At 49.7% G+C, this 27,056-nt stretch overlaps 1 protein-coding gene across 1 annotated transcript; it reads right to left on the bottom strand.

The window, feature by feature from the left end:
- Positions 1-1,658: 1,658 nt before the first annotated feature.
- Positions 1,659-26,620, bottom strand: CCDC30 (coiled-coil domain containing 30). The gene is made up of 25 exons (XM_048968058.1): positions 26,360-26,620; positions 26,127-26,247; positions 21,278-21,468; positions 19,958-20,047; positions 19,415-19,568; positions 18,185-18,256; positions 17,060-17,175; positions 15,820-15,927; positions 15,431-15,531; positions 14,693-14,885; positions 12,020-12,118; positions 11,322-11,444; positions 9,827-9,949; positions 9,011-9,168; positions 8,158-8,404; positions 7,026-7,199; positions 6,487-6,696; positions 5,691-5,848; positions 5,120-5,267; positions 4,844-4,965; positions 4,184-4,325; positions 3,713-3,849; positions 3,287-3,401; positions 2,370-2,437; positions 1,659-2,190 (listed from the first exon to the last, which is right to left on the bottom strand). Exons 1-25 carry the CDS (start codon positions 26,618-26,620, stop codon positions 1,977-1,979), a joined length of 3,645 nt encoding a protein of 1,214 aa, XP_048824015.1. The 3' UTR covers positions 1,659-1,976.
- Between the last annotated feature and the right edge of the window lie 436 nt (positions 26,621-27,056).

The following is a 27,056-nucleotide window of genomic DNA, read 5'->3' on the forward strand; positions in this document are numbered from 1 at the left end:
GGGCTACGCGCCCTCGAGCGGGCGGAAGCTGGTGTACGCGTGACGTCATCACGTAACGTACGTCACGTAAGGGCACTGCGTTGCCGTCGCAGCGCCGTCTGTCCTGGGAGTCGCGGTGCGGGCTGCGGGTGCAGCGGATCAGCCGGGAGGGGGGGCGGAGCACCGGGCGGCTGCTGAGACGGCAGTGAGAGCGAAGCAGAGGGCGCGGAACCCGATAACCTGAACGGATCTGCGGGTTTCTCGTCGCTGTTTGCCTGCCGCTCTCCCCTTCAGCCACACGAGGGCAGCCTTACCCTCACCGCGGGCTGCTGAATCCCACCGGGAAGGGTGGTGGGGCTCAGCCGCGTGTCCGCCCTTAGGGCCGCTCTGTCGAGCAGTGTAACGGTGTTCAGGAAAGGGGTGAGATCCTCAGAGGTGATGGATCCCGTCCTCTGTGTGCTTCCATTCCCTCGGTTCCAGCATTGACTCGCATTCATCTCCTGCCCGCTCAGATCTTTTCCATCCCCACTCACAGAATCACAGAATGGCCAGGGTTGGAAGGGACCTCAGGGATCACGAAGTTCCAACCCCCTGCCACGTGCAGGACCACCAACCTCCACATTTAATGCTAAGCCAGGCTGCCCAGGGCCCCATCCAACCTGGCCTTGAACACCTCCAGGGATGGATGGAGCATCCACAGCTCTCCGGGCAGCTGTTCCAGCACCTCACCACTCTCATAGGAAAGAACTTCCCCCTGACATCCAACCTCAATCTTCCCGGCCTCAACTTCAAACCATTGCCCCTTGTCCTGCTGTCATTTCCCCTTTCCAAGAGTTGACTCCCCTCCTGTTTGCAGGCTCCCTTTAGGTACTGAAGGCTGCACTGAGGTCACCCTGCAGCCTTCTTTTCTCCAGGCTGAACAAGCCCAGCTCCCCCAGCCTGTCTTCATAGGAGAGCTGCTGCAGCCCCCAATCATCTCTGTGGCTCCTCTGGACCGGCTCCAACAGCTCCATGTCCTTCTTGTACTCGGGGCTCCAGACCTGGACACAGTGCTGCAGATGAGGCCTCACAAGAGCAGAGCAGCAGGGGACAATCAGCTCCCTGTCCCTGCTGGCCTCCTCTCTTCTGATGGAGCCCGAGATACCATTTGCTCTCCCCCACAGCACCTGCCACAAACTTTTCTGCTTCCCTCTTTCCATGCACAGATCCCCTTCCCACTCCCTGCACACATCAGCTCTCCTTCCACTCCCACCCATCCGTGGGTGCATCCTTGCAGACCTTCCATTGCCGCTTGTAAGCATTCAGATCTACTCTATTTCCCTCTCTGCAGATTCAGATCCCCTCCTTTCACCACCCCTGTTCCAAATTCCATTTCTTCAGCCTCTCCATCTCCCTTCTTGCTCCTTCTGGTTCCCTTTCCCCTCCTCCTTGCACTCAGAGCTCCTCCCCGCTTCCATCTGCAGCCAAATTCCTTCCTCTTCCCTCAATGGCCCTTCTCACTCCCCATACTGTGCTCAGATGCCTTCCATTCCTCCCCCTGTAAAACAGTTCTCTCCCTTCAAACCTCAGACCCCTCCTGTTCCCCTCCCTACGCTTGCACACAGCTGAAGCCAAAGCAAGCAGCACTTCAGCACAGACAGAGGGGAACGGAGAAACACGGATGCACAGCCAAGCACAGGAAAATCTCTCCAAGTTTTATTTACAAAGTTTGCAGGGAATTTGGATTCAGGGAAACACGTGTCTCACCCCACCCCCCTTCTATTGTACTGAGTTTGTCTGCAAATTCCAGCCTCTGGGGAGGTCGGAGATGACGCGCACGCATTTATTGTTGGCTAAGTTAATTTAAAAAAAAAAAAGCTGCTGCATAATTTAGTTACCACAGAAATCATCAAATCATTTGGCAACACTCCCTCTTGCAATCCTTAACACTGCATGGCAACTGGAGTCCAAATCCTGGCAGCCCTACCAGTCTGTACTTCACAAACGTCTTTCCCAGGTTAGAAGTTCTCAGAGCTGATGCTCTGACTCTCCTCCTGCAGCTGGGAGGCCGTGGTGTCTCCAGGTGAGGCTACATTCAGGTACCCAATCTCTGAAGGCTGAGAGGGGGACAAGCAGAAGGACGAATCCTGGCTCTCAGCTCCTCCTTCAGGCTTGGTGTCGTGCACGGGCTTCAGGCTGCTGAGGGAGTCTGGTGGCTCTCGTGGTGGGAAACTGAAAGCACATTTCTGCTCTTAAGTCATTCTTAAAGCATTATCTGACCTCCTGCCACCTGCACAACCACAGCGCACCTCTGTGAGGCAGCACAGGGCTACGAGTGAGCGCAAACGCTCCATTCCTGCCTTATCACATGCAAGGAGAAATCCCTTCCTTCTCATTTTACCCCACAATACCTGGCACGGGGAGACGCCGACACCTTACTCTGCAGCTGTCGTTCAGAGAAGTTGGCACTCTTCAAGTCCTGGAAAGACAGAGAGGAGGTGCACATCAGACCCTGGATGTACAGCCTTGGAGCTGAAGGTGTCCCCCACTCCAGTGCAGATCCCCCAGCTCTACAGTGCTACTAAACATAAATCTGTCCTTTGAGTCTGAATCTTAAGTCAAAAGCTAACAAACCCCAAAGCCCAGGTCAAACAACCAGAAAAAAAGAAAACACCACAGACTGCCATACAGGTCCTGAAAGTGTCCTTTTTCATTTGTAACCACTGTTTCCAACTTGGTTTCAGTTCTAGCAGCAAATCCCAGGCAAGTTCAAAGTCACCCTGGGGCTCATCATTCATTCCCCCTGGTTGCAGCCCTTCAGCTCAGGGCTCCGGAGATCCCAGGGCCCATCACTGGTGTTAAATACAGAGGTGAAGAAGGCATTAAGTGTCTCTGCTTCATCTTCATCTCCATTTGTGAGATGACCAACCTCACTGAACAGCAGACCAATGTTTTCTTTAGTCCTCCTTTTGCTGGTGACATGCTTGGAAAAGCTTTTTTGTTAGAGAATGCTACCTGTGCTCCTGATCTCTTTACCAGTACTTCTAAGGGATGTTTTGATCACCCTTGGACTTCTCATCCTAAGTTCATTGCTTAACAAGCAAGACCAGATAGTAATCTGAGTGCCATACCAGCTACCCCACAAGTTCCTCCTCGCCAACAAGCCACTGCAGTTTGCTGCATGCTTGGCATCCCCATTCCATCCACAGGAAAGGACTGGTCCAGCCCTTCTCTGGCACTTCAACTGCAGCTGCAGACACTGATCCTCCCAGCAGGACATGGCTCCCGCCAGCTGTCTGCTGAGATCAGCACAGCCCAGGGGTCTCACCTCTGTGCTGGGAGTGTGGCTGCTCCTCAGCGCGCGCTGCGAGGGCTGCACGTGGCCAGAGAGGAGGAGTTTGCTCTCATGCAGCCGCATGTTCTCCTCATCCAGGATCTTCACTCTGGGTGTGTTGCACAAACAAGGCGCAGGTTATTTCCCTTCCGGCCCCACTATGCTTCCTAAAGGATCTTCCTCTTTCGACTTCAGATCCTTTTGCCTCCATGGACTTCAGCTGTATGCCAAGAGTTTTGCTGGGCAGAGGGCCTAATTATATCCCACAGCAATCAACAGCTCCAGCACTAATGAGCGAGGCACAATTCGGGCTTTCCTCCAGCCAAAATTAAGGATTTCTTCATAGAAAGCACATTTGCAGACACGCAAGGACGAGGCAGGCTCCCAGGGCATCCCGCTGGGACATCGCTAGGTGCCTACCTGCTCTGCAGGGCAGCAACCGTAGACCTGCTGCTCCAAGGGGTCTCCTCTTGGTCAGTGATCCTCTGGAGGAGCCGCCTTCTTTCCTGGAGTAACTTCTCATTCTCAGTAGTGATCTGTGCAATCAGTGCCTTCCCCTGAGCACCGTTGCAGAAGGAAACAACCAGAAGTTACGCTTTGCTCTTCTCTATCTTCTGCAAACCCCACAGTCTCTCCCAGCACACCACAGGCACCGAGGTGCCTTTCTCAGGGCTGCTTTGGCCCTTTCCAGGAGGTTTGCTAGAAGAAGTGGCTCTTACACCATCAGCTCTAACTATTCAAGCCTCCTGTCTGCCATTGCAAGGCAAGTGCACCTCTGCTGGAGCTGCTCTGCAAAGCTTACTGTGGCAATCTCCTCCTTGTAAGAAGAGCTACTCTGCAGTCAGCTTTCCCTGCCTTCCCTGTGGGGAAACCCCCAATGAGTTCTTTTACCTTTTCCACTTGGAGTTTTGACTCACTGAGCTCGTTTTCAAGCTGCTTAATTCTGCTGTCCCTTTGTTTCACCTCTTGGATAAACGTTGCTTTGGCTCTGCGGATCTTGTCTTTGTGGCGCAGCTGCATTTCGTTATATTTCCTGAGGAGGCACAAACACAAAGATGTGAAACCCTTTTGTGTTTTAAGCCAAAAATGAGGCGGAAGACGTTCTGCATTTACAAAGGCATCTCCAAGCCTGAACCAGGAGCTGCAGCCATCTACCAAACCATCTACTGTTTGTCCACACAGCTGAAGGCAGAGCGAGTGCACTGATTTCCTAGACTCCACCTTTCACTGTCACATCTGACCATTTGGTTGTTCATTTTTTTCTTGCAAGACTGCATTAAGCACCAACCAAGTGGAAACTGACTGAGGAAAGGACCCAAAGTATCCCCCAAACTGACTCCCAGCTTTACAAATCCCAGCCCTGGCTCTTCTGGGTTACCTCTCCGTGGATTAAGACAGATCTCTCAGTGCTACGTGTCCTAACCAGGAGAGACACGGAAGGCTGCAGAAAGTCAAATCCGGTGTCACTATCAGGCAAATAAAGAGCAGCTCCTGGGTAGTTCTGTGGGGTTTTTTTCCTGACTCCACATCCCTTCCCACTTAAGCCTTTACCTGACATACAGATCCTTCTGGTTCAGGAGACGGACTCCTTCCTCATAGAGAGCCTTGTTTTCCTCCTTCAGCAGCGAGAGTTGCTCTGAAAGCTTCTGGCTCTCCTTCTGACACTGGAGGTGCTGCAAAACAAATATTTTCTCTATTTTTGTGCATCCTTCAGCCGCAGGGGCTCCACGCCTCCTTTTAGTCCGGTCTCCAAAGCTCACGGGTCCCATCCACTCTGCTTCTCAGCCTCACGTTGGGTGATGAGGACACACGTGTGCTGCAGCTCACCTCGCCCGAGTCAGTTCTCTTGTCATCTTCCAAGGCGTGCAGAGTCTTGGCCTGCAGCTCCACGTGCATCTTGGCCAGTGACGCCTCTGTCTCTTGGGAATGCCGCAGCTGCTGCCACAGCTCCTCCACCTGCTGCTCCAGGAGCTTCCTAAAAGCACATCGATGTGACAGTGAGATGCTGACACCCAGCTCGCCTCACCATCTGCCACTGCGAGCTCCAAAAACGACGCAGTGCGCTGCATGTAGCCCACACGACTCGGGGGGGAGAAAGAAATCAGTCCTGGATGTCGCCGTGTTCCAGTGCCACGCCAAAAGGTGAACGCTGGGACTGGGAGCATCGAACCCTGCGTGAACAGAGCCGTGCTGCGACGCAGCCGGACCCGCAGTGCTGGCACCCAGAGGTGAATGAGCACAGTTAATTAACTCAATTAACACTGAGGTGAATGAGCACTGCCCCAACTCACTGGGCTGGCAGGAAGGCTGCTGCACCTTCTGAGTCAGCCGAAACCCCCTCCAACCTTTCACGCTTCATAAAGAGGGAATGCTGTGCCTCTCCCCCAGCTCTGTGTACCTTTTCAGCAGCTCCTCACGGAGCTCTTGCTGCACTCGAGCTTCATTTCCTCGAGCTTCCTTCAGCTCCTCCTCCAGGAGTTTCTTGTCAGAAACACGGGCTTCTGCCAGCAGGAGTTGGTGCTGTGAATCCTTCAGCTTTTGCTGGATCTTTGAGAGCTCAGATTAAAATTGGACATGGATTTTAAACTTTAGTTTTCAAATTTAACAAGCTGGTATTGGAATCAAAGGAGTCACAGGAAAGGAAGATTTGCTTGCTTCTACACAGACATACTCATTTCTGCAGCTCTTTGTTTCCAAGAGCACTCACAAAAAGCAAATCCTTTCCAATGACTCAGATTTTGGATCAGATACCGTGGCACGAATTAGCAACAATCCTCTTTTACACTTAGTGTGATCCTGCACACTTCAAAACCAAATCCAGCAATCAGTGCAGGAATCAATGCCATAAAAAAAATATATCAGAGTTTTTGCAGCTCACCAGGTTGCAAACAGCAGCAAGAGTTGTCAGTGAGAGCACAATGCAAGCTCCCTACACCTGACAGCATCCCAGCAGTATGCTCTGAAATACTGAGTTTTAGAGACAGGAGTTAAGGTAATCAATTTGCCTTCTACTGCCTTAATTACGCTCCCATTAATGACTGACGTCTTCTAAAATACACAGTCAGCCTCTCACCCTAGTGAAATGCACTTCAGGAAATTGATTCATGAGCTGCCAGTGCATCTTTTTCTGAACTACAGCCACATAACTGCTAAAATCACTGCTGATGGTGAGTTAGTCCACCCTCATGAGTTACCTGCTTTTGTGCTTCATACACTTTAGATTTCTCCTGCACAAGTTTCTCTTGCAAACTGCTCTGCAATTTCTCAGCCTGGGAGCACTTCAAGAGCTCTTGTTCGAGTTCTTTGACCTTCTGCTGGCTCTTCTCCCACTGTGCTGACAGAGAGGAGCACGTTTCAGTCGTGTCCAAGAGCTTTGTCCGGGCTTGCTTCAGTTCAGCTTTGACCTGAGTTTCAAAAGAAAAAGAAATCAAGTTTGCACTTCAGTATATAGAATCTGGGCAACAGGATTACCAGCTACTGAACAAGAACAAAAGCTAAATACAGCAAGCAAGCACGCCATGCTTTATTTGGAGGCAGTGCATGCATGAGAGAAACACTATTTGGTCAAATAATTTCCTGGGGAAAACTGGAGTGAGAGCAAGACATGAACAGACCCCAACATTCACCAGCCCAGACAGGGACGTAAATCAGATCCACGTGTTGAAATCAGCACTTCAGACCTCCCAGAGCTCGTGAAATAACACAACGCTTTCCTCTCCTGCTCTCTTCCTACCTTGGTGCATTCCTGCTGAAGCAAGAGATTTTGCTTTTGTAAGTCAATGTTTTTCTCCCTTTCGTATCTCAGCTCCCTCTCAGCTGAGCTGCACAAGTTCTGCACCCGACGCAGGTCGTGCCGCAGCTGCTGCAGCCTTTCCTCCTGCTGCTGGAATCTCTCTTCAGACAGACTCTGCAGGAACAAGGATCAGGAGACAAAGCCCTGTTAAAACTAACCTGGCAAACAAAAGCAAAACAACTCAGACCCTGAGTGATCTCTGACAGCATCCCCAGTTCTGTGGCAGTCTCTTAGCACAGGTGACACCCAGATCCACAAAGTGAGAGCTGCCAGCAGTACAGGGACAGACACACTGCCACAGCAGCCTGCACACCACGGGGTGCTCCCTCACTTCTGTTACAGGCAAATAGATTTACAGGAGCTTTCAGACATTAATTAAGCTCTTCAGCCTTGCAAGAGCACTGCACACAAACTAAAAGCTCTTCCCACATCTGCTTTATCAAAATCCTTCTTCCCAGCATCAATTTCAGCCACCTGTTGATCTGCATTCTCTCTCTTCACCCTCTGCTCTTGGGATCAAATGAAACCTACTGAAGATCAAAGGTTCCTCCCCATGTTGTTGCCCAGCTGGCTGGGAACCCCTTTTCAGGGCTCTCATCACCCATGGATTTGTTTCCCCACCTGCTCCTATGAGGATTTCTTTCAGCACCCTCCCTACATCTTCTAACTTGCTTTGGCAAACCACATGCTTTTCTCTGCTGTCACAACCTGCTCTGACAGCACACATGGGACAGTCTTGGTATCACTGCAGCTCTGATTCACTTTTCTGCTTTCACTCCTGCCTGCAGGCCTTCTTATGCTCAAATCTCTTCCAAACCCCTGCATGTAATCCTTGCTTATCTTAAAACTCTCCATCCTGGATGTCTTCAAAATCTCTTCTTCCTATTACATCTAAAAACGTGACAGAGGGACATGATGGCTCTGCACATTCCCCAGCAGCATACCCAAGGAAATCAGTCTCTCAGCTCTCCCTTTCTGTCAGTCCTGCAGCCTTTCAGGGACTGGCTTCCACTCCAATTTTGCCACTAAATTAGTGAAAAAAGTAGAGTGCAGATGGCAAAGCTGCCCATACCTGTTTGATGCTCCCATCTAAACCGCCTGCAGAGCTCTGTGACGTAAGAAACCTGTTGTCTCTATGGACCGTGCCTTGATTCATCCTCAAGGCCTCCTCAGACGCGTTGTCACGCTGCTCCCTGGTAGTCAGGATATCTTGCTTTAGCTGGGCGATTTCTTCCAGCAGCGACTGTTTTTCTTCATTGCTCTCCTTCAGCTGCTTTTCTAGCTCCTCCCTCTTCTTGTTGCTTTCAAGTAATTCAGAACTTGAAGAAGAAATAGCACAGGAAAGTGGTAACTATATGTATCTGAGGGAAATCAGCCTCTGAGGGCTGTGAGAACCTCGTGCAGCACTCTGGGCAATAGCCAAGGCTCTCTGGAGGCTTCAAAGGGGATTTAATCCTGGGTCTATTAATTCTGGTTAAGGGTCAGGCTCCCACAGACACCGATCCACAAGAGGCGTGTGTCCAAAGGGTGAGCTCTCAGTCATTCATTTAGGTTACACAGCTGGGTAAAGAAGCACTTGTGTGGGTCTGTGTGGTCTGGGCTCACAAGCACCCAGGAACACTTACACCATGACCTGCTGTATGGAAGCAGGGGCTCACAGCCCCCCCAAAGCCTTCTGTCTGACTTATGCTGATCCAAACTGCACGTCCCAGTGAGCTAACTTACACCTTATCCTGGGTTTGCTGAGGAGGTGCTCACTGACCAGAACTCTCTACAGAGAGCTGATTACCTACTATCTTAGAAAAGACACAAACAGCTGTGGCCATTCCTCCCAAAAGAAACAGGGCATGAAGTTTTCAATCCACCAACTCCACCATCAGCACAGGTGAGTGGCAGAAAGCACCACAGCCCTCGTTAGGGTTTACCAGAGCTGTTCTTGTTCATCTGTCAGGTTCCGGATCTGCTCTTCCAAAAACACCACTTTGGCCACCTGCTCTTCGTACTCCTTTCCATCCATACTCACATCTTCCCGTTGCTGCTGAAGTTTGTCAACCTGCTCGTTTTCTTGGACGAGTTCAGAGACCTGCAGGGTCAGAAAACACCACCACTCATTTTCTTTGGCCTCGCCGTTCTGCAGCTCTTCTCCCCTGAGGACATGCATACAAACCTGCATGGGAGGCAGCTGAGTGTCAGCTATCCCCAAACCCCACTGCTTCACCTGATTTCACCTCCTGCTGGCTATCTCTATTTCTCAGTGCATTATGTTGTGTGCCACATTTCTTTACAAAACTGTAGCTTACAAAGCAGCTTGCAGAAAAGCAGCAGAAGTACAAGGCATGTATTTCTCCACCCAAATCAACCCAAACCTGAGGATGCTGAGGATGGCTGCCTTCCACTTCCAATGTCATCTTTGCCCCAACACCTGGCACTGACAGACCCAAAACCCAGGACACAGAACAAACATGCACTGCAAGCAGAAGGGCCAAGAACAGAAGGGATAAGGAACACACAGGGACACAGAACTCTCGATTGGAACAAGCATCTGCCTAGTCTGGTGTATCTGCTAAGCACTGGTGAGACCAAATCCAAAGCAAATGCTTCCTGAGTGTATGCTAGCACCAATATTCTGATTCCAGGTCTCATCCACACACAACTGCATTTATTTATATTGAGCAAGGCAAACATGCAGCTTCTACATGCATCAGACACTGGAACGATGGTGATTCCTTTACACTTCTCACCTCTGTATCTAGTAGAGCATTGTCTTTCTGTAGCCTCTCATGGGAAGCATTAATGAAATCTCTGTTTGCTGAAGTTCTTTGGACACTCTGGCTTTTCAGCTCTGGTTTTGCATTAGGCAAGCCCTGTTGAAGAAAGGAGTTAGCAATGTAATATACCCCTAACTATAAGCTCAGAGAAAGTGCTTTCTCCTCTGCGACATCCAGAAATCTCTTAAAACCAAGGGAAAAAAAGAAGTTCTAATAAATGTAAGTGATGCTCTTTGTAGAGCATCAGTTCTTGGAACATTTCTTACATGGTCATTATTAAAACCTACAAGAACAAGAGTGCCGAGTTTTGGGCATCTGGCAAAACACTGAACAACTTCAAGTCTTGACATCCAGATGTGTATTAATCAGAACAGCCCAGAATTCATGCAGAGCTCACTCCCAGCACCCTGCTGGAAAATGATTTCTCCCACTACAGCTGCTCTAAAAAAAGAGAATTTAATGCATTTGTGAAGTTCAAGGGTCCTACCAAATACATGAAGAACACTTACTACCTGCAAGCCTAACAGAGGCCATTGGATTTCACTTCATCATCCCTGTGACAGAGAAATACTTCCCTCTGCAGCTTAAGCAGAACCACAAACAAGCTTTCAAGGACAGAGGACTTTCATCACGAGTTCCCCAGGTGATGAGTGCATGGAGCTATTGGGGTGCAGAGGTTAGAGTGGCTCCTCCTCCTCTTCCCACCATGTCCAAACCTGACAGCTCCTTTCACACGCTGACATACAGAGCGACCCAGCCACTTTCTAACCTACTTCTCAGCAAGGCCTGGTCTGCAAGGTGAGCTTCTAACAGCACTAGGAAAGAGCTGCCCTCTAGGTAACACCATCCCTCCACAAGGCTGCGTGCAGTTCCACCAACAGTTCAGACCTCCACTGGTTTCTATTTATGTTTAACGAAGTGATGATGACTCACAGCTGGTTTAAGGTCACCCAGGGAGGGAAGAATAGCTTTGTCACAGATGCAACCACCACTACTCCTACTAAGACCTTCCCTGAGGTCCTATCTTGTGTCTGACCCAGGCTGCAGATCTGCAGCTCTTAGTTTTCAGCCTGGTTTTCAGCACCTAACCTGTCTGTGCTGAGCTCCCCAGTCAGCCTCCAGTGAAATGTACCCTGAAGCACCCAGCAACAGGAGCAGCACTTTGGAGTTAGAGACAGCTCCCTTAAAGTAGCTGGATCTAAAACCAGCTGCCAAAAAAAGCTTTGAAACTCAGTTTTGAAACTAGAGAAAAGGGTCAGGAGAATTCAAGCAACACCACTGAAGGGCAACCATGGATGTTTTATGGAGCCAGAAAGGCATCCCTCCCCTGCAGGGGGTCCCACTGCAGGAACTGCATGCAGCTCCCTCTGGAAGAGCACTGCCCACTTCCCAAACTGGAATGTTCACAGCATTCTTCCTGGGAGTGCAGTGCAAACCTGTAGCTGGTACACATCTGGCTGCTCAGTACCTTCTCAGCCTTCAGATCTTCTCTTAACAGCTCAAGTTCAGATGCAAGTTGTTTTCTCCATTCTCTGCGCTCTCCCAGCTGATTTCCCAACTTTTCTATTGTTTCCTGACAGCTCTGCAGCATCTGGAACAAGTGAGATCGTGAGTCACTTTCGCAGCACCACTCATCCTAGCAAAATAGAAACAAACTGCAGAAATTCCATTTTCTAGAAAGATGAGGCTGAGAAGAATGTTTCCCAAAAGCTGCCAGCAGGATTATGCCTCGAGTTGCCTGAATATTTCTGGAGCATTCACCTGATGCAGGATACCTGGGCAAGTTGATTTCCCATATACTACAAGCTTTGACTTCCCCACAAAAGAAACCTGCAGATCCCTCTGTCTAGCTGGCAAGTTACAGAACCTCAGGTCTTGATGTTCCTCTACAGCTGTAAACCTTTCGCCCCTCAGAAGGAAGCCAGCGTGCTCCTCAGCTTGTAGCAACGAAGGCAAGAAAATCTCCTAAAAGAACGCTTGCAGTAACGAGCTGTTGTGAGTATTGGACTGGCATGTTGCATGTCTTTGGGGGAAAGCAGCTACCTGCCTGGCATGAGCTGATGGGGTACAAATTCTCAGAAGAAACTGATAAAGAGCATTCACATGAGAGGCTCATTTAATACATTTCCAAATAAAATGACACTTTTCCTGGAGAAAACCCCTTACCTCTTGCATCTCCTGTGCTCCTTCGGATGCCTGCTCTTCCCCACTCATCTCTGTTCTGTTCTTCTGCACTTCAAGCAATTCCGTCTCTAAACTCGTGATCTTAACACACACAAATCACAGGTTAAAGCCAAACCAGCCCTTGCAAAAGGCAGTGAACTTAGCAACTTCAGAACAAATCCTACATTTGGAAGTGAGGAGTAGGGCTGGATATGGACTGCTGCCAAGGCAGGCTGGCTTCAGCAGACCTTTCATCCTGCTGTTTCAAAGGCCAAGCAAGCCTGTTTTCTAATTTTACCAAGCCAGGAGTTAACAGGAACCCAGGGGGGTGAAACACTCAGGGCTCATACAGAAACCCCCTCCATGACCAGATAACAGCCTGCAGCTCTAACAGGACGTTGGAGGGACGCTGTGGGAGGGATCTCAGGAACAAAGCTAACCTGTTCTCCTCAGCCCCCCGCCAGCCTTTGCTCCCAAAGCTGATAAATCTCAATAAATCTCCATTATTTAGCTTATTTTTCTTCCAAGCCATTAACTTTTCAGTATTTGAGCTGGGCAGGTAAGTCCCATTCTAATGGCAGAACAATGCTCACATTGTGTCCCTGCGTCCCCGTTCTGTGTCAGCAACCCGTGCAGCCAGCACTTTGGTAGGTGTGCCAGAGCAGAAAAGGTTCCCAAGTCCTTTTCACACGGTGCAGCCTGGCAAACACCCACAGTGCTGTTTTCTCCAGGCTCCAATGCACTCGCCTTTGTGCAGCTCTTCCCTCACTACAGCCAGGCACCCAAAAGCCTGACAGATGAATAACGCAGCTCTGCTGCACTCCATCTGTACAGACAGTGCATCTATCCAAGGTTTAGCCTTCTCTTCCATCCTGCAGACCCCTCCTCTGCTGCCATTTGTAGCCTTGCATCTCCTTGGCTGCTTGGAAGCTCCAGAGAACATCTCCTGGCCTCAGTCAGAGGGGACAGGGCTGCTCAGCCCAAGGGAGGAACTCTTGGCCAAGCAGCAAGGCCTTCAGCCAACCGAAGGAAATTGAAAGTCCCTGACAGCCTGTTTCAGGGGTAAAGCTTTCTATTCCCTACCTGCCTAGAAGCAAAAACATTTTCTGGCTTCCTCTGCTCTCTGGCCAGAGATTAGAGGAGAAGACCTGTCCTCAGAGCTATTCAGCTGCCCAGTTGAGGTGGACTGCGTGCCCTGCTAAGCAATGCTCCACAAATGCCGTGCAGCAGTGCTCCTCACAAAGCCATCTCCAGAAGGATGGAGCCCTCATCGCACCAGGTCTAAGGATCACCCCAACAGCGGCAGCCTCAGACTGAGAAGCTTCACCCATCACTTAATCCACATTCAAGATGTCAACAGAGATGACTCAGCAGGTCTTGCAAGGAGGTCTCTGACACAGCCTCAGCTCTGGTAAATGAGATAACTACCATGGTGTTCGGATCGATGGCGTCCTAAAGACTCGCAGATTGTCACATGCAAATAAGTGGAAACAAAGACTTCCTTAACCTTCTCAAGTCAAAGGATCCTTTGAACAGCCTTGTCCTGCTAACAGGAAAAGACCCAGATTGCCCTCATTTGAGGGTGCCCAAAAAACCAAGCAGGACACGTTAGGAAGAAACCAGCAAGATCACCTCTTGATCATGGTGAAGCAGAGCCTCTCCAAATGCATCAGCTTCCTTAGAGCTTTTCAGAAAGTTGTGTCCAGCCATCTCTGCTCTATGCAACAGCAGATGCTGCAGGATGAGAGAAGGGGTGATGAGGAAAACCTCACTGTCCTCTCAAATCCAATAGTTTCAGAAAGGATGTCTCCAGACAACGCAGATCCTGGCCCCAATACTCCCAAGTGCTTCAGTGTTTGCAACTGACAGGTGTCCAAAATGCTGTGCTCAAGAAGTGCAACTTTTCATCACCAGCATGCTTAATTAGTGATCTTTCTTCAGATCAGGTAGCACCAGTGCCCCACAGTAACCAATTTCTTCTGCTAGGCCGGTCTGGAGAGGAATGGGGATTGAGGCCAAAGCCAGGCCTTCCATCATGACCTTCTATCAGAAAAACCTCTTGCCCCTTCTGAGCCTCCAAAGAACTCCTGGCCGCCTCAGACTTGCCCTTCAGCAGGAACTGAGGGCAGCAGCAACATCCATCCAAGGTGGAAATGCACCTCCTCAAGGAGCTTGATGTGGAGCTCTGGAAAGAGTACTGATAATATCCAGGACAGCCTCTCAGGGGAAAGAAATGCTTCCAAGATACAAGAGGCTCAAAGGAAATACCTTCAGAGAAATCATCACGCAATTCAAATTTGAATCGCAAAGGCTTTGCTTCAGCTCAGACAAGAAACTGAAGGTTGCACAGCCCAGGCATACAGAAGGGCTGTTTGTGAAAGGAACGTTGCCTGATCTTGCGGGTGCAGGACAACCAATCAGCTTGTTAACAGTGCTTGTTCAAGTGCCAAAAAGGGAGAAGCTGGAAAATGCTGCTGTACTTCCTTAGGGGTGTGCACACCTCCGAGCGTGTCAATATCGTATGAGTGACAGACTTTGCAGGTAGTGTTTCTTGTCAAACTACACAAAGCAGCATGCAGCTGTAGGTCCAGCATCATTTTATTTTACCAATCCATACACAGAGAGACAAGCAGCTAGAATCAAAACCAAACAGCATTTCTCCCATTCCTTACTTACTTTCCGGTGAAGTCCCTCCACCTCACTCTCAAACTGTTCCTTGTCCTGCTTTGTTTGGATCTGTGTCTCTCCCAGAATTGATTCCAGCTCTTCATTGCGCTCTACCAAATCCTCGTGCTCCTGCTCAAGTTTGTGCAGCTTGTGAAGGAGCTGAGAATTCCTGCCCTCGATGTTTTCAATCACCTCTCGACACCTGCACAACAACAACAAACATCACCAAGACTGGAACTGCTGTGTGGGATGGGATCAGACAATCCTCTCCTCCTTGAAGCCCTTAGAAGAGGCTTAGCAGCAGCACATCCTGAGCAGGCCGCCTGAGAATGAAGCTTTGTCTTCCCTTAAAAATCCCAGTTAATGTATTTAAGTGTGAAAGCCAAGTGTCTCTGTACACCCCCTGGACAGCAATCAAATCCAGAGAAAATCCTCCCAGCAGCAAAACAATCTCAAAAACAACACTTCTGCCTGCAGGGAGCCACAAAAACCCGACATCTACTCTTTTAGGAAAGCAGAAAACAGGAGAAAGTGCCAGAAAACAGCCTGCATTCTTGATACACATCCACTCAGGACTGCATTACCTCCAAACTTTCTAATTCAAGAGCAAAGAAACAAAGCTGGTACCAAAGGATACTCGAATGAACCCAACTCTTAAATGCACTCTGTAGGACAGAGTAACAGCAACCAGAATGCAAAATAAGCCATCCAAAAAGACAATGTATTAAGGATTTCTACATCACAAACCTTTTATGAAGAGTTTCACTACCCTGACATCTGTCTTCTTGATCTGAGCCAGCTTTGCCTGTAATGCAATCCCCTTCAGCTCTCCCTTCATCCTTTGTGCCCTGTGTATCAAGAAAAAATGAAAAGTTAGCGTGCAATTAAGACTGAAATATCTTGGCATGATGTGATTTTAAAGCTGCCCAAGTCTCTAACAAATGAATGGGACACAACCCACATCTGCCTGTATTAACATAATCCACCAGCCATAAGAGTAAAAACCCCCCAGACCTGTAACGATTGGGAAGGCAGCAGTGGGCATTAGCTTACACCAACAGATTGCTCTACACATCTACACACACACAGAAAGGATCTGCTTTCTGTGATGGCAAACAAAAGGCACTTGAAAATACCTGCAGTGAACAAGCTGCAACTTCTTCAGTCTTGCCTGGTGTGGACAGGGTGAATCCTCGTTTCTCGCCCTTTTGATACTCACTGATCTCCTCTTTCAGCTGTTCAACCTTCAAAACAAAAACACTCGTACTTTTGGTGGATGTTCATCTCTCTGCCTTATGGGATTAAGATCCTCCTCAAGCTGATAAACTGCAGATTTATTAATATTAATTGCTCAGCTTGAGGGACTGCTGAGCTCACACGGCTGGTGCCGCCAGGCGGCCTCAGCCCAGCGAGGTGGAAGCATGGGAGGTCAGCATGCAGCTCCCCCACTGCCCATGCTGCTCTCAGACAGAAAAATGACTTCAGGACACACAGCTCCCATGGCTCACAACAAAGTCTGCTCGCAGCTTTCACAGTTTAGAATGACAGCTCTCTATTACATCAACAGCTAAACCTCATCTTCCTAAGAAACAAAGATTCTTAGACTTCAGCTTGACAACACGTTTGGCTGGAAGTGATCTCAGTCTGGCTATGTTCCTTTTTTGCATTGAGAAGTCAATCTCAAATCTTAGATGCATCTCTGGTATCTATATACTTACGTGTGCACAGACAGACTGCCCTGTAAATCCAAGTTTCAGATGACAGCATAACTCTAAGAGTCAGCATGTTTTGAATGCAAGGAGCAGAACTGCATACTAAAAGTTTGAAGTCCTCAAATGTTAATAAATCTCATTCAAGAAAGTAAGTCCTTGATACTGTCTGGAAGAGATGGGCACAGCATTCTCAATGATACTTACATTATTTTAAAACTACTAGCTTTAATCCAGGAGAACAGCGAGATGTGGGATGACATAAATAATTAAAACTCCTGAGAACCAGCTGTAGGCTGCTGAACAACTACTAGGGAATGTGAGAGCTAAGGACAGAGGCAAAACCTGTGCCAAATCAGACGTTATATTCACTCCCCACTGGCCACCTCACTAAGGAAATATCCTATTGAGAAAGATTGCTGCATTCAGAGAATTCTAATCTCATTACGTGAACCATTTAACTAAGAGCAGTGATTCTGACTCTGGATGTTTGTGAGCCACGTGACATCAGAACTGCAGTTCTGGAAAGACTCACAGCAAAGAGAAGGGAAACACAGAGGCAGAGCAGGGAAAGGAGTCCAGCTGAACATCAGCAGTCAGCCCAGGAATGCCAGCTGTCAGCAGCCTGCTGACCCAGAGAGCAAGCCAGAACTGGACGGGCACTCACCAGATCAAGGAATGTCTTTCTTTCCAAGTCGAGTGTTTGGACCCGCGCACGCAGCGCCAGGATTTCCTTGTCCAGCCTGCTGTTGTGCTCCATGGCCTTCTGCAGCTCCGTCCTGTCTGGACACAGCACATGGACTGGTCACCAGCTCTAACACTGCCTCAGCCCTTCGCCTCCACCAAGCTCAGAGCAGAGCTATCACATGAATTTCTGAAACTGCACTGCCCTTACGCACAGCTGTGTGACAGCAGAGTGCACACAGACGCACGTGGGAGCACAGTTCTCTCACTCAGACAGAGGTTTATGATGCTGGAGATCCAGGTTTGATACCAGCACTACCAAGCTGTGCCACCTTTACTGCAGGAGCACAGCAGTCTCGAGTTGAAATCCCCCAACCATCCACCACACAAGCTATGCTCTATTTCCAGTCGCAGCCAGAATCAGCAGCACGGACAAACCTGGTGCCTGTCCACAAAACGTACTTCAGAGTAAAACAGTTTGGAAGAAGTTTCCTTATGAGTGAAAACTTACATGACATTCACTATTTGCTATGAGCAGAGAGAGAACCTCACTATTAATGTATTGCTATCTAGGACATGATGAATAGATGGCCATAAAAGCCTGAATCAATAAGCATGTGTAACCATCAGATGAATTAACACAGAGCAGTATTTCACCTGCAAGAAACAGGAGAATATGTCTGTATGGGGAGCACAGTGATAGCAGTGGGTCTAACAAGTGCATGCACACTGCTCTGCTACTCCTAAGTGTAACCAGTGGGAAACCAGTTTTCCTTAATGAAACGAACAAAGATTTTTCCCTTTTCAGCTTAAACTTGGCTTTTCCTCAGGCAAAACTAAAACTGTACCCAGTGTCTTCATTCCAATCCAGCAAAAAACAACAACAACAAAAAAACTAACCATAACCTCAAATTCCACTTCCAAGCAAGGACTGTGCAATTGGATTTTCACTTTCTGTAATTTGAAATGGAAAAAAAAAATACAAAAATACAAAAAACAAGAAAAGCCTTCTATCAAAGCCTTCATTTGGCCAAAAAGCCTGTTTTGTTGCTAAGGAAAGCCTTAATATGATTTTGGATCTCCTCTGCTTGTGAGTTGGGTGACTTACCACTCTGCCTCCATTCATCCATGCCTTCTCCCTGGCTCCCAGAATCTTGCAGCACTGACCACGGGGCAGCTCCTGTAAGAATAGGAAAGACAGTTTTGCTCTGTTACAGGTTTCTGAACACAAAACTCAATGGCATTGTTGATGCACTTCTCTGTTAAATATAAATTTGTAAGAAAAAGAGTCAGTCAAGGGGTGTGCAGCTAAACCACTTTAAACCAGTGATTTAAGATCTCTAATCTCCATCACTAAAGACTTAATAATGGGGCTACAAACTGCCCAGGAGCAATCTTGTATTTTCCCATTAACACAACAGGCAGCTGCAGGTTGAACCAAAATATGCTGCTCCAGTGGAGCCTTACTGAATAGAAACAAAATGTCTGATCTTCAAAGAATCTGTTTATTCATGGCTCTGCAGCTCACAGGGAAGAGAAGGCATGCAGGACAGACAGCATGGGGAGAACTCACTCATCTTGCTCTCTAATATAGCACAGTAAACCACACAGATGTAGCAAGCATCAAACCCTTACTCACAGTTTGGAAAGCCTTAGATTCATTTGATACTTAGGGAGATCCACTGAGAGGAGTCATGCTGCATCCTGTCCGAAATCTGGGGAAGCAGTGCCCTTTGCAGGCTGCAGCGCAGCACAGCACATCACTGTGCCCGCAGACGCACGCGTGTCAGTCGATACCAGAGCAGACAACTGCAGAGCGCTCGTTTCAGTGCCCGTGATTAAAAAGCTGTAACGATGGGTTTGGAGGCTGGCTAGGAGGGTTAGGGACACATCTGAACACTGTGAAAGCTGCAAGGTTAGAATCACGATCTGTGATTCGCACAGCAACACTGCCCAGGTGCCAGCAGTCTCCTTGAGCAAGCTAATTGCTGCAAATGCTGGCATTCCCTATCACAGAGCTGGGGACAACTGGAGGAGCCCAGAGAAAAAGCTTCTAGGGGCCATGTTTTGCTGGGGGGCTCCTGCAGGACGCAGCAGGGAAGCATCTGGCTTGAGGTATTGTAACCAGAAAACAGGGTTTCATCCTGACTGCATTTACTGGATGCATTCAGATCTCAGTACCGGGGTAAAAATCTGACACTGATTTTTTCACATTACAGGCAGGACAGCCTTTCTCCAACTACCCTACCAAGGAAGTGCAAGGCTTGCAGTAAACAGGGCTGGGCTAAATGCCAGCTAGTAACAAGGAGTGGCACGCAGCCAAAATAGGAGCTCTTACCTACTCTGCTCTGCTCCTTTCCTTGTGCAGCCAGCTCATCTGTCAGCCTCTGGATCTCTTTGTGAGCCATCAGCAGCCTCTGTGTGGCCTCATCCAGGTCTTGTTCTACTCTCACACGTGATGCCCGCTCCCTCTCCAGCTCTTTCCTGTAGGGCTGAAACACACAAGCTAGTGCTGCAATGGAAGTGAGATGACTCTCACAGTGACCACAGATGGCTCCGTGCTCCTCCTGACCCACTGGAACAGTACTGGCCACACAAACAGAGCTTATAGAGGCATGCTGCAAGAGGAACATGCCAAAATGCAAACATCAGATGGTGTGCCATGCCTGTTTCCTACAGAGCTCTGCTTTTCCCCCCTCGAAACGATGCAGTCCACTAAGTAGCACCAACCTGACATGATTGCACTGGCTGTGTTTCCAAGCTCACCCACACCTCACCAGCCCAAATCTCTAAACCTCACAGTGTGCTGAAGAGCAGACCCACTGCTTGAAATCTCACCTACGTGCCATGCCATCAAGCAATTAATATGTCAATGTATTACCTCGTTTACTGCATCTTCAGTGTGCTGCATGGATTCACACTGTTGCTGGAGTTCATCTTCCAACTCCTGATGAATGTGAGCAAATTCATCCTTGCACAGAAAGAAATTTTTAAAAATCAGCACAAGAAGGCATGTTGCCATGCATCCGTGGGCACCAGCACATTGCATTTTCAGTTTTAACGTGCCTTGATTAGCAGGTGCTATAATCATACCTTAATAAGAACAGGTTTCAATCAGAGATATCCCACATCCCTGCAAAAATACCTCATATGTGTCAGAGACAGCTACACGAAAATGCACGTCTACACTCAGACTTTTCTGGGCTTCCAGCGTAAGAGTGAACAAGCATGAAGCAGCTCTTTTGAGGATTAGAAAGATTACGTGTTCCAGTTAAAAGGTTAACTGCTCTATTACCTTGAACCACCGTGGTGGCTCTCATGATTGTGTAGAACGTGTGTGATGCTACCAAAGAGAGCAGAGTGCTTAACCAACAGCTTCTATCTTACAAGCATGAACATCAATGCAGAATTCCTGTTCTAGCCCTTCTTGCAGTCATGCTCCCTGCCTGCTTGCTCTTTGAAGTGATGGATGGAACCTGCCCCTACATCTAACAGGGGTAAGCATCAGCTGCATCTTCAGAAGCAGGAGCTCCATGCAGGATGGCCTGGATTCAACATCAGACTTACAAGCATCTGCATCCTTCAGCTGACCTGGCTCTATTTCTCTTATCAGTCGTCACACTGAAGGAAGAGTGAATCTGATCGCAGTGGGTGAATGCCCAGGGCAGGTGTGGTTAACTGGCATTTCACTGGGGAGCTACAGCTCTGCTTCCTCCTAACCAGGTTAAGTTTTATTACAATGCTTCACAAGAAAAAAAGACAACTTTCTGCAATTGTTTGTATCAAGTGGCAAGAAAGTCACAGGCAGATCACTCAGGATTTGCAGAGACATTTCCTATTAGGTAGTGGGAGGCAGCACCTCAGGGAGCTCTTCCCTGCAGGTTTCTTTGCTTCTGAGGAAGATACCTACATCCAAAGGTGCTTTTGGACCAGGAGTGACAACCAACCCCACAACAGCAAGGCAGGAACTCTAACTAGAAATAAGATAGCCCTGCTTATCATCCCTGTGTAAGATGTGAGAGCAAATCAAACAGAGAAACACAAGTGTGAAACCTACTAAAAAAAAAAAAAAAAAAAAGAATCAGTGTGAACACAGAGAATGTGCAGAATCTTACTTAAAAAGAAACGACCAAAGACATTCTCTGACATTCTCTTCCCCAGCAGGCTTTCCATCAGCCCGAGCAGCTGAAGCAGGGCGTACCTGAAGCTGTGCAGCACACAGCCTGCCGACACAACTGTGCGAGTTCAACTTCTCATCTGCGACCTGCAGTTTCTCCAGCAGCGCCGTTCTTTCCACCAGTAAATAAGCAATCTGCTCACTGGCATTACTGTGAGCTATTTCCGACAAGCCTTCCTGTTCCAGCATCTCCTGGACCTCCTTCAGCTGGGCTTCTGCAAGGCAAGGCTTTCTGTGAGCACAGGAGGAAAGGAAGCCCGATGATCCCTTGTGGATCCCAGCTCCACCAAGTGCTCCCTTTCACAACAGCCCCAGTTTCTCCCCATACCCTTCAAAGGCTCATAGAACTTTTAGTCTCTCCACCTGCTTTCCAGATCCCTTGCTCCCGCCCTAATCCCACTGTCCTGATGTTCCTGCTCATACCCACTGCCCACAAGCAATAGGACTGTCTGCATCTGAGCTTTCTCACCCTTAAGAGGGGCGAGTTATTCAGGCCATTTCCCTCTACCCAGCAGCTCAGCTTCACCAACCTCATTATCCTTGAGCCTCTTAACTCCTAACACAGTTCAGTGGGAACTAAACAACAGATTAGAAAGGTCTCAAGATAAAGAAAACAGGGGCAGGCGATGACAAACATTTTCTTTGAAAGAGCAGACAAAATGCCACGTTGCTCAGCGTGCAGTGAGGACGTGGATCTGAGCAGCGCTTTTTTCCCCCATGCACATTCATCCAAAACCAGCTGTAATCCCACAGACTTCTTCTAGTAACCTCCAAGGCTTCTCCTGTAGGATTAAAGGTGTAAAAATCCCTTTTAGAATCTAACTGACATCTCTTCACCATTTCTCCCAAAGTTCCAGCTGGGAAGACTGCACTGGGAAAGACTACAATGGCTTTCAAAGCAAATGGAGTGTAATGGCGTTGCCAAGAGAAGCTGGTGCTTGGTTATGGCTAAGTACTGTGGTGTGTAGGCCAGAGTTGCTCATTTCTCATCAACCTCACAATCACTTTTGCTCCAGTAATTTGATGAATATGAAGAAAACAACCATCTCTCCTAATTCCTAGCCCAAACTAGACGATAAAAGTTGACACGTGCTCTCAGATGGGAATCGAGAGGAGCTGTGGGTTCGTATGGAGGAAGAAGGGATGCTCACACTGTCGTGCTGCTTAAAAAACTAAACATTGGAAGTGCAACAAGCATTTCTAGAACTCTTAGGACAGTTACACTGCTCTGGACACGTCTGCTCCACACTCCCACTCTCTGGGTTTAACAGGGGACCCAACGCAATCGCACCCTACGGCTCAAATCAATGCCATGTTTCCACTCTGCATTTTGCAGCCAGCCTGTTCAGCCCTATGAATGGAAAACACCCTGAGGTTTCCCCTTCGCCCTCCCTGTGGTTATGAATTGCAGTTTGTTTCACAAGGAGGTCAAATACAGCACATTTGCTGCTTCCCTCTTTGAAGCAAACCACAAAATATTGCATTTTGCAATTGAAAAACTAACTCACCCCTTGCTCCATAAGCATTAGGAAGAGCCTACGGTTCATACTGAATCAAAAAGCCCACCTAACACCCAACGTGCCCTACACATTCCTGCCATGGCTTTGCCAAATCCCAGTGCTCCCAGTCAGGGTTGCAGCTCCTCTGAGAGCTGCTCTGAGTACACAGCCCTGACAGCTCTGACCTCCTGCAGCTGCTTCTTGGCTGGCAGTTTTGCTTGAAGGTACCTGAATCATAGAATGGCCTGGGTTGAAAAGGACCACAGTGCTCATCTCGTTTCAACCCCCTGCCACAGGCAGGGTCGCCAACCACCAGACCAGGCTGCCCAGAGCCACATCCAGCCTGGCCTTGAATTCCTGCAGGGATGGGGCATCAATTTGCCTTCCACCCAATCTGTAAAAATGACACTACATGATTTAGCCTGTGGCAAGAGGATCTGGACATTTTACACAGGCTGAAGAAAGAAAGATTTGAGAGGATGAGGGCAGCCTGCTGTTTATAGCACAGACTGCTGCTTGTAAATCCTCCTGATTTCTCACCAGCATCTCCCAAACCCTTCTCCACCATACTCATGCTTGAGGACAGCAAACATCCTCTATGAGCTGTGTCATGGCAGCACACTGATGCATTCCCACTGCACAGCCACTTCTTTGGAAGCACGCTTTGTATTTGCAGAGCTGCCTTGCTTTCACAAGGTTTCCCTCCCTGCCACACAGGGACAAGCCATTCACAGCTATCACACCCACAACAGGAACTCATCCATGCTGCTTACACGTGAGCAATGCAGCTATTACAACAAACAGGCTACAACTATTCTGTTTGTTTCGCTCTTAAATCACAGTAGGCTCCAACTGCACTGTGTTTTACTGCTGGTACATTTGTTTTTCATAAAAGCTTTGGTAATTCAGTGCATGAGTTATCGATCTGCCCTCCAAAAACACGGAGGCACACGAGATGAGAACCATCAGAAATGGATTATGAGCTGCCTCGAGGACAGGAAAAATTTCAATCTGGGCAGAGGTACCAAATGAGGTGAAGCTGCATCGATAGCTCAACACAAAACCAGGCATGGCTACAGTGATTCTCCAGGCCCAGTCCTCTGGACTCGCCTTACTCACATTTCTGTTTAACAACCCCAGGGGGCTGGGGGCCTTCCTTTTCACAAGACCCCTTCTCCAGCCCTGTTTTGATAAAGCCTGATCTGCAGTATCATCTTGTCCCTCCTAAAGAGAAACAAAACAAAACATGAGGCACAGTGAGACCTGGAGGACACCCAGCCTCTAGATCCAGGCCCTCTGCCTGCCCTACACCCACAGCACTTGGGAGGAATCATCTGGGCTGGTTTGCACACATTCCAGCAAAAAGCAGAGGCCCAGGGAACAGAGCCAGCAGAGATGCAGCTCCAAACCCTGCAGCCACACAACGGGCAGCAGAGGCACAGAGACAGAGATGGGCAGTGTTCTTTGTAAAGGAGGAAGAATAACTGGGGAGGGACCAGAAGGGAAAGAGAAAAGTGGTAGAAAAAAAAAAAAATACAGCCCAAGAAATGACCCTCATGAACTATAAGCAGCTAAAGCACATCCTGTCCAGAGCCACAGATGTCCAGCTGGAGTGAGCACTGAGAACATGAGCACCCACCCCTAAGGCTGAGCTTTCAGAGGGAAAGGCTGACCTGCAGCCACAAACATTCCAGGACCCAGGACACAGCTCCTGGGGTATTCCACAGCCTCCAATTCAAAGCTGCTCCCACGCATGAGACAGCAAAGCTGCAGTCCTCCAGCTAAGCCCTGGTGCATAAAAGTGCTGTACAGCCACAGAAAGCCCTCATGGATGGTGGGCTGAGAGCAACCTGGTCTCAAATAGCAAGCAATGGGGACAGAACTCAGTTCTCAGTTTTCATCTGAATGTTAATCATTGCCCAACAGCCATGAGAATCCTTAAAAAACACAAAAAGTGGAAAAGAGCAGAGCCAGCAAGGAGAAATAAATTCCAACAAAGCTTTGGAGACGTTTCCATCTCCTGCCTGCCACCTGGTGGGGAAGATGAGGGGAAAAAAATCCGTAAAGTTTTCTACCACAGCGATGCTTGCAAGAAGTCACTCCATCATTACAAACCCCTGTGCTGGTTGCAGCAGCAAGTGGCTCCAGGAGACCAAGGGGCCACAGAGCAGTGAGATTTTCAGACTGGGCTGAACTCACCTGTCTTGTACAGTCACACTGTCAGACATGTTCCCTAAGATCTGCAGGCCACCCAGAACCAACTCTCAAAAAAGCAATTAACTTCCCCAAACTCCTATATCTTTGCCCAAAATGAAGTGCACATAACAAAGAAACTGTTCCAGCTGTGCTTCTCACCCCACCTTCACCACAGACTCAGGATAAGGCACAGCACAGAAGGAAGAGCTAATGGTAAGAACATGCTCCAAGCAGTGCTCAGTGCACAAAAGAAGATGGGAGTAAGTCAAGAAAGAAGTGACCTTATGTTTGAGAGAAAAGCAAATTATTTAAAGGAAGAGACTATATTCCAAACAAAATGATGGCACTGAAGTAAACACAAACCACAGGGTTTGAACTGCTAATGCGAATACACAGGTGTCCTACAAAGTTTTCTTTAAATATACGGGCCTTCTCTAGACCAAATCCAATGGCAAAGATGCTTCACCACTTCTAGCAGGAACACAGCTCAGCACTCGGCTGAGAGGTTTGTTGTCAGTTAGCTCAGGGCTGGGGATGCACAGAGAGGTGGTGGTGCCCCATCCCTGGAGAGGGACTGGAGGGGCTCTGAGCACCTGATGGAGCTGTGGGTTGGACCAAATGACCTGCACACCACTGAAAAGAACCTGGCATCATTCGTTAGACACCTGCCCTGTGATACAAATATTGCTGAGATTCTCTAAGCAGACCCAGGGCTCTCAGCCTTTCCTCATGCAGGAGATGCTCCAGGCCCCGATCTCTCTGTAGCCCTCCTGGGCTATCCCCAGCAGTTCCCTGCCTGCCTTGAACTGGGCAGCCCAGCACTGGGCCCAGTGCTCCGGATGTGGCCTCCCCAGGGCAGAGCAGAGGGGAGGAGAACCTCCCTCGTTCTGCAGGCCATGCTTTGTGCAATGCACCCCGGGTGCCATTGGCTCAAGAACGCCCTGCTGGCTCATGGTCAGCCTGTGGCCACCAGAACACCCAGGTCCTTCTCAGCAGAGCTACTCTCCAGCCACATCAGTGCAGGTCAGGGGCAGCACACGCAGTTATTTCTCCACATCTGCTGAACTTCACGCTCACCCTAATGAACCTCATCAAATTCCTCTACGCCCAAACATCACCAGTCTCACAAAGCCCCGCAGGAAAGTTGCCCGCACCCCTGCCGCGCAGCGCTGGATTACCGTGCTGCAGCCGCAGCCGCGCCAGCTCCGTCCCGAGCCGCTCGTTCTCCCGCTCGCACTCCGCGATGGCCGCATCCCGCTCCCGGCTCAGCCCGCGGACGTGACCCACGTAACGCTCCACCTGGGGAAGCAGCTCCGTGAGCCCCTTCCAGCCCCGGCCGTCCCGCGATTCCAGCCTCTCTCCCTTCCCCGCCGTCTCTCTCGGGGCAGAGCCCAGCGATTTCATCCCTTACTTCTCTCAACTCCTCGGCCCGCCGCCGCTCCGCGTCCCCCAGCCGCGCCTCGGCGCGCCGCAGCAGCCGCCAGGCCAGACCCAGCTGCTCCTCCGCCGGGTCGCCAGGATCCGCGCCCTCCGCCCGCAGCCAGCGCCGGACGTCGTCCGCCGGTACCGGCGGCTCCGCCTGCAGGGAAGCGATACCCGCCGTGAGCGACGCGCTGCCGGCACCCGCCCGCGGAGCCCGGGAACTCACCGGCGCGGCGGCCGCCGCCTCCATGCGACGCGAGCACGGGCCGCGGGGCGGCGGGGCGCCATGGCAACGGGCTGCCCCGAGCGCGGCGCCGATTGGCTGCGGAAGCAACACTCACCCGTTGGGGCGGGTCTTCCGGAAGTCGGCCAATCGGCGCCTCGCTCGCAGCTGCCCGTTGCCATGGCGCCGCGGTGCCCCGCCCCCGCTCAACCCGGGCCGAGGGGTCACAGCCCCGCCCGCTCCCTCCCCCAAGCTGCCCGCGGTCCGGCGGGTTCCCCGCCACGCAACTCCCCGACGAAGCTGCAGGAACGTTCCCAGCCCGGGGATCGCGCTCTTCTCTAGCAGGGCTGCGCCTGCAGCATCCCTTTCAGCCCCCTCACACAGCGCTCCGGGTGCATCTCCCCCAACTTGGGTCAAACTGCGCTGCACGGACCCCCCACCACACACCATCCCACCGCAGACC

Source organism: Lagopus muta, chromosome 21 (genome assembly GCF_023343835.1).
Source record: "Lagopus muta isolate bLagMut1 chromosome 21, bLagMut1 primary, whole genome shotgun sequence".
NCBI lineage: Eukaryota > Metazoa > Chordata > Aves > Galliformes > Phasianidae > Lagopus > Lagopus muta.

Excerpts from the sequence above, each read along its gene's own strand:
- CCDC30 (XM_048968058.1), bottom strand. The coding sequence starts at position 26,620 with ATGGAGGCGGCGGCCGCCGCGCCGGTGAGTTCCCGGGCTCCGCGGGCG. Across the intron at positions 21,469-26,126 it reads GCGGCTGCGGCTGCAGCACG|AAGCCCAGCTGAAGGAGGTC; the intron begins GTAATCCAGCGC and ends CTTGCCTTGCAG. Across the intron at positions 3,850-4,183 it reads CAAAACTCCAAGTGGAAAAG|GGGAAGGCACTGATTGCACA; the intron begins GTAAAAGAACTC and ends AACGGTGCTCAG.